The 19,522-nt window shown below is 28.9% G+C and overlaps 1 protein-coding gene across 1 annotated transcript; it reads left to right on the top strand.

Annotated features, from left to right (window-relative positions):
- The first annotated feature begins 238 nt into the window (after window positions 1–238).
- Window positions 239–9,257, top strand: LOC111029826. Its single transcript, XM_022309026.1, has 6 exons — window positions 239–524; window positions 2,676–3,072; window positions 3,505–3,582; window positions 3,676–3,818; window positions 5,511–5,626; window positions 7,672–9,257. Exons 2-6 carry the CDS (start codon window positions 2,858–2,860, stop codon window positions 8,272–8,274), a joined length of 1,155 nt encoding a protein of 384 aa, XP_022164718.1. The 5' UTR covers window positions 239–524; window positions 2,676–2,857; the 3' UTR covers window positions 8,275–9,257.
- The last annotated feature ends 10,265 nt before the right edge of the window (window positions 9,258–19,522 follow it).

Here is a 19,522-nt window from a genome sequence, read left to right as displayed (position 1 = left end):
ACAGCTTCATATTATGCAATAATATTGACTGTGTGAATAATTAAATAAATGTATAATAATAGAAATAGTAGTATAATACAGTGGGTGAGCATTACATAATAATGTGGGGACTCGTGAAATTAACTTGACGCTGGACCCTGCGCCGTTGTCTCTGGACCACCCCATGTCCACACCAAACACGAAAAATCAATACTGTGGCATACATATTTTAGCCAGGGTATCAGAACTTGTATACAGCAGTTGAAAATGAAAACGGGATGTGGTGAACCTGCTCGCTCGTGACGCTTGTTGTACTACTGGTGTTATAAAATCCACTCTCGATTTCACTTTGTCAGTTGTCACCTACTGTGTTGTCGACGTTAAGCTTTTCTTTTTATTTTATTTTATTTTATATATTTTTTTTTTCGTTGCTCACCAATCTTATTTTATTTTTGGGTTGTACATGACCTACACCTGTGCCAGCTGAGATTAATGGAATTCTAATAAAAACCGATCGATAACTGAAGCGCTTGCAATATATGAAGGTAGATATTACTTACTATTATTATTACTGGTTTTATTTACTTAGGATATCGTAGCTCAATAAAATGAGCAGAACAATTCTTCATTTTAATAGTATTACTCTTTATTGAAAAATGAGTTAATTTGTATATTTAAGTTATTTTTAAATTTTTATACACATATATGATAATATATTATATAATATACGGGCTGATTAGCAGTTCATTTTTTAAAATTTTTAAAATAATTTAAGAAAATATTTTCAAATATGTACTTAAATCTTGTATACCACGTATATACAGAGAGTACTGTTATGATACACACTTTTGTATGGATATGTCATAGTTCTTAAAAATTATTTTACGAAAATTCTAAGTATTTGCAATATTTTATCTAAAGTATTCTGGTACTTATTAACCTCAAATAACTGTTACACATTATAAAACGGTCATAGATAAATATTAATCACAGTTCTAATACCTAGGTACCATAATTTTAGATTAAAATTTTTTTTTATCAAACTACTTACTTTTATTAAATAGCTACCCATATTCTTGAAATCATATTATAATACATAGTTTTATTTTAAATGTTAACATAAGAAAATATCAAAAATCGAACAAATAATTCTTATATATAAGCATTTGAAATGGGTAGATCACTCCTCGCAAATTACCAACCACCACAGTTAAATGGGGTGTCCCTTGATGCACTGCCACTTCACTCCACTAATCAGAAGTTCAAATTCAAATGATTTAATATTAATATTTCACATTTTACTAAGAATATTCTTGCTTCAGAATTTAAATTAAAATAATTTAAAAATAATAAGAAATCAATAGCTAACACAAAATGATTTTAAAGAAATTATAATAACTATATACTTTAACTTAAATATACATTATCATTATGTATGTATATTTTTTTATTTTTCAAAGCCTCAAAAATGTATAGATAAGCAACCTGAATCTTGAAGTGGATGTGTATTGTACAATGTTGTTTTTCACACACAAAACAATAAACATATTATTTTAAAATAAATTAATATTTGAAAGACTCCATGTTATACATCTATACAGAAGATATCTAACTAACAAAGTAGTTGTTTTATTATATTATACTTTTTATTATAATTATATACGTTTTATTAATGTAATTCAACAGGTGCATATGTAGCCCCTAACAACTGGAATAGGGTGTGTTTACCATTATTATCAAAATATTTTAAATCTTTTTGAATTTACAATAATTTATATATAGTCAACCTTTCTGAGTTTTTTTTCTTCTATAAATAAGTAAGGATAAAAAGTTAAGTCTCAATAGTATCAAGCTTACAAATTTAATACAATGTTCCACATTAGTTATTAATACAGAAAAAAAATAAAATTTGAGTGAAAATACAACAATTTTGTATGAACGCTTAGAGTCAAGAAAATGTTAAAATTATTTTGAAGCTTAAAGTTCATACAATTTTTTATATTCATACCTAGGATTTCAAAATGCATACAAGGTCCCATACAATTTGTACAAAACAAGGAACATTCATAAAATATTAAATTTGAATAGCTAAATGGCTTTTCAATTTAATACAAGGTTCCTCTTAAGTAGTTCTTACTGAAATCCAAAAATATAAAAATATAATAGCATATTTTTTTTTATAGACACTTGAAGTTTAAATTTCGACGAAATTGGATATTTAATAAAGAAGAACGGTTTTATTTATTTTTTTGCAAATTCAAAAACATTTGTGGGGACTTGAAACTTTTACGTAGACGCCTATATGTTTATATTTTATTACACGTAATGCTATTTTCAAATATTTAGATTAATTTTAGGATTTATAATGCACAGATATATAATATACAATATATGTACCTAGGTATGACTAATAATAAAATGAATCAATATAATATATAATAAAAATTACTTAAAAATGTAGGCTGACAAACCGTCTTCTCTCAGAACCGTTTGTCGTGTGCAATTATGTACCATTAAATTCCTTCTAATTTGACACATCCATTATATTGACCTATTTAATAACAAGGTACACTTTATACTTACTGTGCAGCAGAATGCTACTTATACTTTGCAGCTGTTTGTTTTAACTGCATTGAACAATAGTTTCGCAGTTTGCTTATATTTTTTATATTTAAAATTTAAAATTATATGTTTAGGTAGGGTTAAAGAAAACGGTGGTAAAATGAATGAACCCAAACAAAAACCATTGGACTATGAGAAAACGAATGAACCTAATCAAGAACCACTAGACCATGAGTAAACAAATGAACCTAATCAAGAACCATTGGACCATAAAATAACGAATGAACCTAATCAAGAATCATTGGACCGTGAGATAATGCATGGACCAAACCAAGAACCATTAAGCCCTGAGAAAATGAATGAACTTAATAGAGAACCAATGGACAATGATAAAAATAATGAATCTAATCAAGAACCATTCGACCAAAATAAAAAGAATGAACTTCGTAAAGAAAAATCGAACCATGATAAGAAGAATGAACCTGATCAAGAATCATTAGATCATGATAAAAGTGCAGATGAACTTGGAAGGTAATATTGAAACCATCCCTCTGATATTTTACTTCCTTCTGGAACAGAATCTACTTTTTTAATTAAAATTTAATGATTTCATAATTAAATATAATATGCTATGCATACACTTTAATTTATTTTATTTTAATAATACATTTAATAAATTTCAAAATTCCAAAATACTGGATCTACAGTATCTACAGTTTTTATAAGTTAGGTTAGGGAAGGCATAGGTTATACCTTCTAAAAACTATTCAAGAATGGTCTTGCGTAAGTCTTAAATGCTGAGCCTGGGATGTTCAATTTAGTCATAATTTTTATAGATACACTTGCAAGCATTGTTATAACTTATAACAATAATATACAACAGCTGATTAGCGTAAGAAAATATAATAAAATGTGTATGCAATAAATAATTTAAATATGTGTACTTAATATGTATTGTTTTAGCAATAAAAATTTTGTTAACAAAATGAAAAATGTTGCAAGAAACGTAGCCAAATATTTACAGTCTAATGGAAATCGAGTGTAAGTTACAATAATGACGTCATGTCAAACTACGATTATATTAATAAATATAAATAATACATTTATAGATTTTTTTTTAAACCCAATTATTAGCTTTATCTGGGGAATAGGCGTAATAGATACGGAGAATAATGCTGATGCTAATGCTGGTGCTGGTCAACATGCAACTAATGGTCCAAATGCAAAAGATGAAACGGATTTATTGACTACGATACATATTACTAAAAAACAGATAGGTAAAATCTCTTTACGACGTAACAATTATTTTATGTATATTATAATAAATTGGATCTAAACTTTTTTTTTACAGTTATTTTCTCAATGCTTGGGTCTTCCGTAGTTTATTGAGTAACATATTGGCTGGTTTAAATCATAGCTGTCAAATATTTAATTATAGTTTACAAGAGCCAATACAATTGTACAGTTTTTAAAAATAAAAACAAGTATTTGATAAAAATATTACAAATTTCTTTTTAATACTTATTATAAAATTCAAACGAATCGATCATTTTTAAAATTACAGGCTCTATTCGTTTACATTTTTTTCAATATTAAGACCCAAAATCAATAAGTTTGCATTTTTTTGCTTTGCGCAAATGATAGGAGTGGGTATTACTTCATAACGATGTTAAGAACGGAAGCACTTATCCATGTGTTCAATATTGTTTAGAATTAGTTTATTGTTTTTCATAATTTAATATGTATTATTTCAAAATTAATACTATATTGTATTATATAGTATATATATATGAGTTTTTTTTAGAAGGTTTTAATAGTTGACTCGAAATTTTTTTCAATGACTGATATAGTTTCACAATTAAATTATTTTAAATAGGTATAACATAAATCGAATAGCCTTTTATATTTTTTAGTCAATATGAAAACTATAAAGTTGTAAGGCGTATACAATTTAGTAGTTAATAACATGAATTTATTCAAAACTAATATTTTATTATTAATAATGGTAGTGATTATACAATTTTTATTTTTATTTGTTTATTTATTTATTTATATACTTATTTATGTATTTATTTATTTCCCGACTAAAATTTTTTACAACACAGATGTATAATTTAAAATAAAAGAAGTTAAGAATGTTACTTGCATGGTGTATGCAGTGATAGGGCTCTAGAGTCTAACATTACACTGAAATGTCTTCTTTCTACAAAAAAATTCTAACTTACAACCATAACTAATACGCTACAGTTAGTAGAATAATACGTACATAGACGTCGTATCATATCATCATGGCGTATCATAGCTTATTACCATGTTTATTATGGCCTGAAGAGGCTCATAGATGACCAAGTTAAATGTAGACTAAATTTGATTCTAATTCTATAGTTTATTTTAACAAAAACTGTTCAGCAAAAAAATAATGTAAATCTAGATGAACCCTTCGCCTCGCGAGTCTGAATAATTTTAGATAAAACCCTAACTGAACTAAAATCGTAGGAAAACCACTGTGTTACGTCATTATATTAGATTATTAGTAAAGTAATAGTTAAAGAAAATCTAAGAACTATTTACAAGGCTTAACCGAACTTATAGATTTTAAAATTTTTCGTCTTCCTATGGCAGTAGTTTCCAACCTCGAGTCACGGAGGTTTTTATATAGTTTCGTCATAGTGCATAATTCATGTTATTCAGCATAATTTTTGATAATATAAAAAAAATGTCCCTAATTAATCGAATGACAAAAAAATATCTAGATAAAATCGTTATGAATAATATTAGAAATAATCGTTATAGGTACCTACTCGTAATTTCTATTTTTTATTATTTAATACCATAAAGTTATGAAGCGTTGAATTTTAAATGTTATTGTCCCGCCCATAAAAGGTTGGATCCAAAGTCCAATGTGAAACTAAAACTTTGAAAAAAACTGTTTATTTTATAAACTTTATTGATATCATTTTTATTTTTAGATAAGCGACTCCAATGTACCGTTTGCTTGGACGAATATGAACTTGGCGAGGAAGCGATGAAATTGACTTGTGACCATATATTTCATGAGAGATGCATCACTCATTGGATTATAATGGTAATTGTTTTTTTTTAATATTAGGTAGTTGATATTTTGTTGTAAATAATGTGGACAGAAAGGATTTTTCATTGGCAAGATAGTACATTAGTACATTGTAGTCATTGTCCTTATAATATTTTATTAATAATAAACAAATAAAATAGTTATTCAGTAAGCTCAATTCACTTTTCATTTCAATAATGAATAACTAATAAACGATAAGTAAGTACAATCACACAAAATATATTTAGCTACAATAATCTACATTCATATATTATTCTTAACCCTAAAGTGTAACCTGTTCAATCAATTGTCTGCAGTGATCTTTTTCGACTTTTTCATATAAAATTATTTTTTATACTGTTACGGCGTGAACACCATATAAGCCTATAGTACCTGTAATGTTATCGCTATACCTACATTTAATCATCTGTAATATTATGTGATCGACGATCGACGATCGTCCTGCGGATGTTCAGTCGTCGCTGTCGTCGAGTTGTCGATGGCGCGCTCGCGATATATAAATATATAATATATATATAATAAATACAGACCACTATAAAAAATTTTGTTTTTTTTTTTGATAATATTCATTTTATAAATCAACAAATACCTGATGCTACTAATTTGCAGGTTTACAGTTTTCGGTCAAATCGAATTAATAAGGATGTAATATTAAATATAAAAATTAATTTTAAGGCACTTTCATAACTTATACGTCTCTGCAAAAGCGTTACCTCTTTGTGTAAATATATTATATTAAGAAAAAGTAAACACCTTTTCACTGCTGAATTAATTTTTTACTGATGTACTGTGGTGGGATAAAATTATATTTTTCAATATTCTTAAAGCTAATTGAAAATAGTAGATATAGCTACATATCACATTTGGGTTTTGTACAAGTATATAAATATTTAAAATACCAATAACTGAAAGTTATAATGTAAAATAACAAAAACTACATTTTTCTAATTAAAAATTGAAAAATGTCTTCGGAAAAAAACTCAGTAGTTATAAGAAAAATAAAAAATTGTTACTCAATTATTTGTACATCAACTTTGTTTACTTTTATTTTGGTTTGAATTGATTTTATAATGATTTGTGTGTTTTAAAAAAAAAAATTTTGTGTGTGGAGTCTGAAGATACTTTTTCTAGTGGAAACAATTATTTCTCTGATCATCAACTTTGAAGTAGGTTTCTGGTAACTAATTGGATCTGTAGTTTGTACTTTTAGATAATCAAAATTGAAGGTAATCAGTTGGTATTTTTTTAAATAATCTAGGGAAAAAATTACGAACATTAAATAATTAATATTATTCACTAAATAATAGTAACCTTGATTACTGTAACGAGTAGATTGTCTTAGCTCAAAACAGGTTTTCGTTGAATACAATGATTTATCTTTGAATTAACATTTAACACATCTATTACAGAGCCTACTCAATGACAAAGTACACTCAACACAGAAGGTACAGATCTACAATAAGTAGCTGCTACTGTACAGCATAGCGTTACCTACTAAACAGCTTTTTCATGCAATTTTTTATTCGAAATGTTAATTTTTTTTTCCAACCGTAATTTACATCAAATATATGATAACACATGATTGTTTGTACAACTACTTATATTTTTTATTATGAAATTTTTCACTTCATGCAAATCCGACCGTTTTTTCTCAATATTAAATACATAATTGGTCGTATTAAGTGCAAGCCAGTACCACCGCAAAAAAATAACCGAGTACGTACGCCATTCAACCTCTAGTTAATGATTTTCGCACGCAATTCGGAAACACCGATTCTATAATATTATCACTGCTTTAATAGGTATATAATATAGTTTAATGGACATTTACGTAAATACTACACCTATATGAACTGTTTATAGGTACCTAGCCACAGAACCGTGCTGAGGGGGGGGGGGGGCAAAAATGTGTGCTTAAACATTATGTATGTTTAATAGGGGGTGACCTAATGAAAATTTGCCCGGCATCGGTAGTTGTCATAAACGCAATCAGTTATAAATTATTGCTTTTGAATTTGATGATATGATTTTTGTTGCAGCACGGTACGTGCCCGGTCTGCCGCAGATACTTCTGTCCGGGCGAGCTCCATCTACCGCGGGAACGAGTCAGTCTGTTTCGGTCCATCGTACGGCGTGTGTGCCGCACAATTCGCTCACCCTTGTTCTACTTTTTTCCGAGTTTCGCCTATGCTCAAGCTGTGAACGACAGACGCCGGGCGACTCCAATGTACAGACTCATACGCGCGGAACGAGTGACGTCGCCGCAGGAACCCGCCCAGAGCGCTTCCACCGAAATGATCGACGACTACATATTTTGCCACGTCATGTTCGTCTTGCAGAACGCGAACAACGAACAGCATCCCGGCTCGCCCAACACCATAGCGGCGAACATGCGCAGGCGCTTTAGCCGCTTGCACCGCGAGGCCAACGCCAACCCTGCTGCAGGCCAGACCCCACCCCCCCAACGACCGGAATTTATTGCAGGCGAAAACCCGCCACCTCAACGACCGGAATTTCAAGCAGGCGGAAACCCGCCAGCCCAGCGACCGGAATTTCGTGAGGGCGGAAACCCGCCCCCCGAACGACCGGAATTTCATTTTCCTTCCGACGTCCTCTCGTCGGAGTACTTAGGTCATTACTAGCCCGGGAATAAACCGTAGTTAGTTCTCGCCGATCAATGGCAGAGCTTAGCGATGTAGTGAAGTGTAGTCGAAAATCCCTAGTCGTCGACGTTACAATATGACGTATGTAGTGCACGCGCAAGTGATAGAAATATTACATAGTACTATATGTATTCAGTGCATATGAGGTTAGTGATGATCAAAAATCATCTATAGTATTATATTATTATATCTATAATATTATTATAAAACACAATAAAAAGAAACATTATCACATTTCTTCCTCGGTTTTTCAGGGCAAGCGCAAAAACTAGCGGCAGGTAGATACCTATAGGTAGTAATTGGGTATCGGGCAATCGATTACACCAAAAAACCAATAACCATTAAATTAATTACATCTTTACCTATTTAAATCACTTAATCATATTCACAAATTCACAATTCTTGTATTATGTTAAATACACTTGAAGAGTATTTTAATAAACTACTAAAGTTATATTAAAATTTTTTCATTTTTATATTTTTCCAAAAGTACCTCCGTGCAATCACTATCATTAGGGCCCAGATGTTTTTTCTTTAAGTACCTACGCAAATTCCCTAAGAATGTGTACTCATGCTAATGACCTAAACAATTAAAAATGCTCATAGAACTGTTAATTTATTGGTTTTAAAATTTAAAATTACGATTTGTAAACATACGAAATAATAGCTAGTAATTGTTTTCTCAATTACTATGAAAAAAAGTGATAAATGCCTTAAAACTTCAAAAAAATACGTAAAACTAAATATCCGCAAAAAATTCAAAATTCAAAACTAAAATTAGTTATAAAGTCATCATATGTTTTGAATCATATTTTAGGCTGGGAAAGCATCGCCCATTGTGGTCCAAAAACAAAATGCAAAAATTATCAACAACTTTCCTTCTAAGTACATACATTTAAGTATAATATTATTATGCTATTCAATATTATAATCCTGAGGAAATGGCATTATTAATATTTATTTTAACATTTATGCATTTTTACTAAGTAAAATAATATTATATTCAACAAAGTTTATTTTATTGTATGTCAAGTGTATTAATTAAATACTGAAATACTAATAATTACCTTAAATATATACTTTTATATTTAAAAAAAGAGAGAAACATTTTCTAAAATGAAACTCTGTCAAAAGAGAAAATATTGAAACTATTGTCTTTTATAATTTATTATATCAATATATATCATATATATAATACCTACAGTTTTTTTTTTAAACAATACCAATTAGCACACCCATTACTAAATAAATTATTTTACTCCTGCTATTCATAAATATCTAATATTATCGAAACCGATCCTTATTATTTAGTAGGTAAATTATAGACGAGTGTATGAAAATCGGTAACTGTACACTGGATTTTAAAAACAAAGTTTATGAATAGTTATGAAGAAATAGATGAGGCTTAAGAAGATTCGATCCCATCTGTGTTTTCTACCAAAATAGTCCAATCTTTATGCCAAGTGCACCAACTCTACCCTAGTTAAAACTTTTAAAAATATATTTGAATTTGTCATAAGCTTTACTTGACTAGTGACTAGCTGTCCAGGTATTGAAACTAAACAACTAAACACTTCAAAATTATATTTTTAAATGTTGAATATTAAGAAAATTAATTTTTAAATGTAAGAACTTTTCAAATTTAAATATGTTTTCAGACATTTTAACGGATAAATAGGTTAATTACTATCAACTTATTGATACTTTCGGCAAAAAAAATAATCAAAATAATTTATATTGTGTAGTGAATTGTTACTGAAAAGTGAAGACTATGAGTATACGGTGTACGGAAGTGCTCCATAGGCTCAACTAGACCAATATTTTTGGATGTGCACAAATTGTAATGTATTCTCAGATCCCCAAACCTATACTGCATCCTACCATAAATAAAGAAAAATGTGATTACCTTGTGTTCAAAGTTATTAAGTCAATATTATATTATATTATATTATTATGATTATTGTGACACAAATTATCAAGTACCGGTGGTCACCACTCACTTGTCACCTGTTCTATAAAACATTAATAAACTAAAGATTATTTCATAATGTTATGTTATAGCTGAGAACATAATAGTGAAGTACCGATTAAATTCCTCAATATACAGTATAGGTAATAGGCATAGCAAAACAACTTTAGTATTATTTACTTCAAAATAATCAAAATATAATAGAAAGACTTTTATTTGTTGGAAGTGCACTGGCCACTTGTTGCGCCAATGAAGTGCTCCGATATTAATTAGCCTCATTCAGCATAAAATTATGATCATTGATCAATTACTAGTTACTAATAATAATTTACTATTTGCTCATTCTCTTGAACTGAGTAGATAATATTTCCCACACTGAACCCTCTAAAATCGATTGGTATCAAATCCCAATAAACAGGAATACAATGTTAAAGCCTATAGTTACATAGATTTATGAACAAAATTATTAAAATTTGAAATGTATATATGAGGATGAGTTCCAGCTGGTACAATTATTAAAGATCAATATTTAATATTTAAGGCTGTAAGAAAATCTCCTATACACAGTTTTAGGATAATTGATAATTAATGAACTATCAACGTATACAATAAGTACTATAATAGTCTGTACTTTTATAATAATTGTTAAATTAAACTAAACTGAAAAATGTAAGACCTGCACACAGTGCAATATTAAGGTGAATTATGTCAGTTTCTGTAACTGAAAAAAAATTGATTAGGTTATACATAAACAGGGCAACAATTTATTTTTTAAACGAGATGTTCCCATCGGGGAACTGTGTTAATGAAAATTAACATCTTGTGAGTATGTATGTAACTACAGACTAAAGATAATAATCAGCGATCACTTTTGAAATGACTTCACTTTTTTCACTCAGAATCACCTGTGGAATACTTGAAATGAGTGTTGCAATTGCCTCAACATTTTCATACAAATGTTTTAGTAGACTTCAAATAATAATTCAACACGAAAATAGATTTTAATTTGTTAAGTCTACTTTAAATAAACTTTCCCACATTTTAGATTTTTTGATTTTTACTTCTTCAATAACTGAATAAATTGTTTAATATTTTTTATAGAATTCTTATCACTTCACTGGATCAAATCAATCTCTCCGTTGAAATGAAAACACGTCTAAATCAATAAATTCCATCTGTAAGACTCCAATGACAGACAACATTACCGCTTCTAATCCTTTAAACATTTAAAGCTTCATTTCATTATATTAATTTTTATTTATTATTAATAGTATAGAAGCTTTCAGCGTTGATTAGATATTATAAATATCATAACAATTACAGTATAATAACAAATTACAATAACTATGTGGTACCTAGTAATAATAATGACGATATCAAGGCAAGTAAATGGCAGTAGGTCAACAATATATATTAAATAGGTGTCATGTATTATTACATATTTAGTGAATATTGTCAAATAAAAAGTAAAAACCAATCAATTATCTATTCTACAATATGGAAAATAAAAGGAGCCACAGCAATATTCAACTTTTACCTAGGCATAATTTGAATTATTGATTCGTAGAATAAATATAGCTTAAAATTAGTTAAAATGTTTTGATTATTTCAGTATGCATTAAAAATAATTAACCACATAATGGCAAAAATGTTCGACTTATTTTGAAAATAACACCTACTTAACTTAGGACCGATGAACTGTATTATAGTCATCGTTACTTATGTTCTAAAAACTATCAGCGATATAGTGGAAAAATAATATTGATATATAAAATCAAGTTAGATACCAATAAGATATTATGATATTTATATTATTGTTATAAAATAGTTAAAGAATACTTAGCTGCAAGGAACAAGGTGAGAGGCTAGCGAAAGCTAAAGTAAGAGGCAATCCAACTATCCGAGGGTAGTCGCTCCAAACGACTAAGCATTCTCCGGGAAAACATGACATACGACAAGGGGCTGAGAATAGGAGCAACTAGGAAAAGAGCTATATCTATTTGTGTATATTGGGAGATGATTGAGCGTTATGAGAAATGTAATTTATGTGTTATATGTATTTGTATGTTATATTTTGTGTTTATTTAAATTTATTCGCCAATAAACGATGACAGCAGAGGAGTAGAAATGTTAAAACAGAGCCTCCTCTACTGTCAGTTAAACAGGAAACAAAATGAAGATCTTTAACTTACAATATTGTTCCGGATCGATTTTTTCGTTGTAGAGCCAACTTCGCACACGTCTGCCGATTACCATTTACCCCTCGACATCACTACCGTGAACAGCGGAGCGCCGACCGTGACCTTGCAAACCGGTAATGCTGTTACCGCCAAGGCCGACACCGCGAGTCGCGTGTGACCCAGTTTCGCTATTACTCGAATTCTCGGGAATTGTATCAATGACCACAGCAGCAGCCGGCTCTATTTACAATGCCGAAATTTCTTTCGCACTTATCGTTCAACGCTCGTGGTTTTCTCGTTTCTATTTTTATTCACACTACTTCACAAGCTGCGGCCGATCACAAGCACGGACATGGCTCAACTAGCGCTGTACCTGAACATTGTGTGCCCTGGATGTGCCCCATGACGGATGAAACGTCATCAGTTGACACCGACAGAGCTAAAGCGCGAGTGCCTGGAGCCGGGAAAATCACATAAGAAGGAAATGAGGCAGCAACACATTTTACGGAACACCGGTTTGGTGCCTGTGAACTCACAATTTTACCACACACAGCCGTCGAACACCCCCCCCCCCCAGTTACCTGATAGTGAGCATGCTAGTCGAGTAATCGCGATTAGCAATCAAAAAGTTCGATTTGAATGAAGGCCTAACAAAATGTTTGAGTACATTTTTTGAGTCAGACATAAGTACAAAAATACAGATTAATCAAGTATGTCATTTTCTAATTTATAGTAATTAGTCAGTACAACTACAACAGTGCTATATTATACATCAATAAATAAAATAATTAAGTACAATAATCACAGCAAATTATTAATATCAATAGTTTAATACTAAAAACTATTTAAATGTTTTTATAAATATCTTATTAAAGTAAAATATTGTAATTATAGGTACTTAAATTACAAATTAACTTTCTTTGCATTATTTTATTCGAATATACTAATCTCAAGGGGAGGTTCTGTTTTTATTGGAGCTTTATTATCCATTGTGCTTGTATGAAAAAACTTAACTTCTTTAAACTTTAAACAGTTTTCGACTTCCAAACGATCAGTGGGCTCTATTAATAATTTATCGTTTTATTCGGGGTAATGAATGTAAAAGTAGTGTACTAACCATGTTTTAGTTATCTATATATGATAATTTATTATTTTAAATTACTGTATACAGAGTGATTTTTTAAGCATGCTCACGGTCATTTTTACCTTTAATAATACATTCATTCAAATTCTGCATTTTAGAATTTTTAAATATACCTAAAGAGTGGAATAAAGACCATATATTCAAATTGCTTATACTTTTGTACTACTTAAGCGATAACAAATTCTAATTTTAATATGAGACCCATCTTTTTCATAGCAATTAATTTATATTTATTTTTATATTTATTTTTTTCCCATTACATAAACATATATATAACATACCTACACACCATTATAATTTGACCTGTACGCAAAATTACACAACTCAAAAATTACTCCTTCGAATTTTGGTGTATCCAAATCGAAATTCTCAAATGAAATATCTGCTGAATTAAAAGTGAAAAAGCCTCCTTCTTCCCATTTGAAAAAAAGAAGTTAGTATTGTTACAGAATCAAACTTAAATGGTACAATACTTGTCAAATATTCGAAAATATGGTGTCCAAATGTAATTAAAAATTCCGAAAATCAGAATTTGAATATGCATAATTCAAGTATACAAATGGGGTGATGAATAATTTTTAAAAAATCCCTCTGTATAATAATATGTTTGTAGATTAAAATAATGTAAACGTTTCTGCCCGTTACTTTACGATATAAACGTACAGCGTTATTAGTTTATTACACATCGAGTATTAATACCCTATGGACTATGGACATTCTCAGGTGCAGTATAATTGTTAATAACTTTATAAATCTAAAAAAAATATGCTGATTGCGAAACCCTTATTTTACTTTTTTTATGTATACAAATTATAAATACATATAAACAATGCAATTTCATACTTATCTATTCTTATAAAATATAAGTTTGCCATTGTCCATAAGAATTTATCATTTAAGATTTTGGTTCTGTGCCAAACGAGAAAAAATGTCATGATTATTTTTATATGTGTAACAACCAAACGTCCAAACGTCATTCAGCAGACATGAAAGTATACCTTCCTATTAAATTACTCGTATATTTAATTATACATTCAAAGAAATGTATTATTAATTACTCGGTCATCAAAATTACTTATATATATTGAAAACCGTTACTGTTTTTGAACCTCCCGAAAAGTAGACAAACATTTGTGTGAAAACAATAACCGAGATAAGCTTTTTGAGTACAAAGAAACTCTAGAAATAAAAATAAATATTTGATTTGGTTGAACTGTTGTTAATTTGTGAGATCTAAAATAGATACTCGAAATTTTCATCAAATATTTTTAATTACGTTTTCTGTACATGATTACATTTGAAAGATATTTTGACTCTTTTTGAGCAATTCATATAGATATTTGAAATTTTCTATTTTTTTTTTCTTTAAATGCCGATGCAAAATTGTTCACTCAGTCAACACTTTTGAAAATGTAATACAAGGTTCCTCGAAAGTTTTTGTTAGTGAAAATTTTAAAAAAAGTTGATCGTGTAACCAATACAATATTTTATGTTTATTTTTTAACTTTGAATTTTTAAGAAAATCGTGAAAATCGTGAATATATTCAAATTATTTTCTTTCTATACTTATCTAAGATTTGAAAATATAATATAAGATTCCTCATATATTTTCTACCAATAGACAATAACAATAAAACATTACCAGAAATCCACATTAATTTTTTATGAGCGTTTGAAGTTCACATTTTTACTACTGGGATTTCAAGCGTAAATTAATGATTTCACATCAAACGATTTCCTTATTTGGTTGTAATTCAAAAACGAATAATCGTAGAATTTTTAGAAAGAGTTTATTTTATAATTTCGATGTAAAAATGACACTCAGTGTCACATTTTGACATTTTACTCCACGGTGCAAAAAAAATTGCCACCCCTCTAAATAAGAGGCCTGCTCAAGAGAAATATGGAAGATATATCAGCATGGTAAACAGGGAAATAAACTAAAGGCTAAAGAGATTAAAATGATTTTAATATTAAATTGTATATTTGAACCCACTAATTGATTGATAATACAATTCTAATACAAATTCAATTTTGATTTATATCAAGTTTTAATACATACCTGGCTAAAGGTGGCTTAAGGTTTTACTTTTACATATTTTCAACTATTTATTTTCTATATTATGTTGATCTTAATAGTGAAAAGTTAAGAGCTCTAATAAGTACATAGCCACATAGGTGGGTATGTATATTATATAACTTTAAAGTATAATTTATAATATTTTATAGTGTATATTTACTTTCAACTGTTTACGTTGATTCACGAAGCATGTCTTATATTTCTGCATTTGTAAATAACATTCGGTTGTTTTTTTGTCTTTTGACAAAGACACAAAGTTATCTTACGGTTTTTTTATCCAATTACTTTTTTTCCGGTCATAATTAAAGTAATATAAAACAAATATGCATAATGATTAATAAATAATCAACAGAGAAGTGAAAGAAATAATATCAATCACATTGGAATTATTCACAATAATGTGTACAAATTGTGCAGTGTACAAACATACTAAACCTAAGGTTAGAAACAAATCACAACAAATTTGGGGAAAGGATAAAGGAACTATAATTCGGTATATCAATAATTCTCGATCGCTGATAGCTATATACATGTTACGGGCAAAGTGGAAAATTCGGACAATGTATACAATGTCCGGGCATTGTATACAGTGACCGAGCATTGTATACAATGTACAATGTCCGAGGTATATTGGGCAATGTAAATTGTGAAGTATTTATACAAATAACCTGCATACTATTATTATACCTAATCAATGATATTATATACTAATTTAATTATACTCGTTTATATGGTTATTTATATAAGAGTATATTACAATTTTTTTTTAATTAATTAAATTTTAAATGTATTTAAAGGTAATGAAATAAAATATTATGTGCATAATGTTCAGCTATATGATATTATACATGAAGTTCATTTGTCAATTGGACATGGAGAATGGAGATAGAAATAGAATGGAACACGAGATTAATAAAAAGTACAAAAATATAACTAGAGATGTAATAATGTTATACTTAAATAATTGCGAATCGTGTAAAAATAAGGGAAGTACAGCTAAAAAAAGGTTGGTTGTAAAACCAATCATATCTTCTTAAATGAATTCTCGCTGTCAAATTGACTTAATCGATATGCAAGCACAATCAGATGGCGATTATAAGTTCATATTAGTTTATCAGGATCATCTAACAAAATATATTATGCAGATTATTTGTATAAATACTTCACAATTTACATTGCCCAGTATACCTCGGACATTGTATACAATGCCCGGGCATTGTATACGTTGTCCGAATTGTCCACTTTGCCCGTAACATGCACATTAGTTCTTTAAATTTCGGACAGCATAATACATTATGTAGTATATTATTATATTATATAATAATGTTATTGAAAAACGAGTAATTTCAATTTTAAAAGTTAAAAAAATTCAAAGTGAACAAATTTTAGAACACAAAATTTTGCCCCCCCCCCTCCCAACAAAATACTAGCACCCAGTAGCCAGTGTCCCTTCGTAAATGAGGCTTGCGGCACTATGTAAAGTTACAAGTATTTATAAAATAAAAATACATAGTTATACCTCCTTCTTATCATACGTAATATTATGCATGGTATTTAAAATTGTATTTAAATAATACTGAATGAAATGTTAATTTAAAAATACTTAAAAGTCATTGATTTGAATCTGATAATTTTAAATTCTGAGGTGAACGATGAATTTATTGATTTTACAATGATGTGTGTTTTTTATATTTGTTTGTCTGTCATCACGGTTTGGGGAAGTAAAAGTGCTTCGATTCTCTTTAACAGCAAATTTAAAATAATTTTAATTCAACTAACCGGCTACCGTAATGATAATACGTATAATAACAATATACAATATCTTAAACTGACATACCATCTCAGCTCAGAATCTTCTTTCGTATACATTGATATCATTTCATTGAATTCAAATTTAATACCATCCATCACAGCGACCTTCTAGACACCTAATGTATAGCAGAGCGACATCCACTTGCAAACTTATTTAATTTTGAATCCAATTTCAATCCACCCCGTAATATTATAAAGTGATCGAAGCAGTGAAGCACTAGTAGTTTTCATACGTTATAGACCAATAAGCGGATGGTAACTACACACTACTTCGGAATGTCCGATCTTAATTTTTAATACACGTATGAATTCTTTGAAAAAATATGTTGGCTTTTTTATGAAGTCGATTTTCTATTTTGGAGGATCTTAAAATTTAGATATTTTTTTCAAAAATCCCATGAAATAATTGCATTACCTACATTTGTTTTTATTTTTGCACATCTGTTTCCGAATATGTTTTACGTGGATTATATTATACTATTGACTATATCAACCACAAGCATAACTATTACTTAAGAAGATGAATAACGAATCACTCACTACAGTGGAATATGATTACATTGTTTTCGCCTTTTCCGACCACGTTTGAATTGATTGTCGACAACAGTTTTCCGCCGTTTGATAAATTTGCTGTCTTGACCATAATAACACACCGTGTATGTACCTGCGTGTGGCTAAAACTCGGGTCCGCTATCATCAAGTCGTAAACAAACACAGTTGTTGAAGTCATCGTCTTCGTTATAACATAGTTTAATATTTTTAATTTAATTTATCATCGTAAGCGTATCCATGGTGAGTTTTATCAAATGTTTTCTCGGTCTAATTACATTATGTTTTAACTTTAATTTTTTTATAATACGAGCGTAAATTAAAATCCAATAATTTACGCAAGCAGCATATTTGAATAAATTATTTTTTTTTAATCTTGAAGAATATGAAGAGGATTTTTAAATTGATTGTGAATATACAGTAAGTCCCTACAATATCTAAGCCTAATGATAATTTTTAATTGAGTTAAGTTAAGTTGATAGAAAGTATTTTAAAAAGTTTAAAATTAATAGGTAGTTGTTCAATTTTTTTAACTCAATTAAGTTAATAGTTATATGGAAACTTATAATTAACTTATTAATTTATGTTAAGTTATGACTATTATTTTTTTTTTTATTAAATAAATAGCTAGTTATATGGTTTAAAATAATAAAAATAAATGTTTATGGGATATTCATCATCAGTAATAATTGAATTGTACTAATTATAATTTGATTATTTATAAATGAACATAACCTTGGATTTGATCAAAGTACTTTGTTATTTATTTAAGTTTTAATCAATGAAAACTTATGAAAACTTAATTTAAAAAAGTTAGTTTAAAAGGTTAAAATTATTTTTATTTTAGCTTTTAACTAGTTTATGGCCAGGCTCGATCTTTACGTAATCTTGTAATTTAGAACTCTTTTTAATAAATTAATCAATTTACAATCAATTATACAATCTACACTATGTCCAGCGAGAGAAAAAACCAAATCTACACATCCCCATGCGACACCCTGCCATCGAGACCGGTTCCACTATGGTGGATAGTCGAGCAGGGATTCTGTAAAGTAGGTACCGACTTTCATTGAGCCACCGCATATTTTCTCGGTGTACCGAGTACCTATAAATTATAGACTATAATATTTAACACTCTATGTCTGAACTAAACCAATAACATTTTAATCAGTCTGAATATGTTTTAACTAACTAGATTATTTAATTTTTTAAAAGAATATTGGACCTAGGTTTGGCAGTTTTTAATTTTTCTGATACTAAACTTTGAATAAACTAGTTAGAATCCTGTTTTTTACTAAAAGAATGTTTGAATTTCTATTTATTTGACCAATAATTAGTAGGTACATTTCATTAATTACCCACCAGTAGGCGTAGAGGTAATATAATAATGGAATACAAGTTACAACTATAATAAAAAAAAAAATTGAGATCATGAAAAAATGAGTGCTGACCCCAGTGGCAAATTTCCGTTAGATTATCAAACACAATTGGAG

This window comes from Myzus persicae, unplaced genomic scaffold (assembly GCF_001856785.1).
Source record: "Myzus persicae strain clone G006 unplaced genomic scaffold, MPER_G0061.0, whole genome shotgun sequence".
NCBI classification, from domain to species: Eukaryota; Metazoa; Arthropoda; class Insecta; order Hemiptera; family Aphididae; genus Myzus; species Myzus persicae.
The sequence above is the reverse complement of the archived record's forward strand: the minus strand, read 5'-3'. Positions and strand labels throughout refer to the sequence as shown.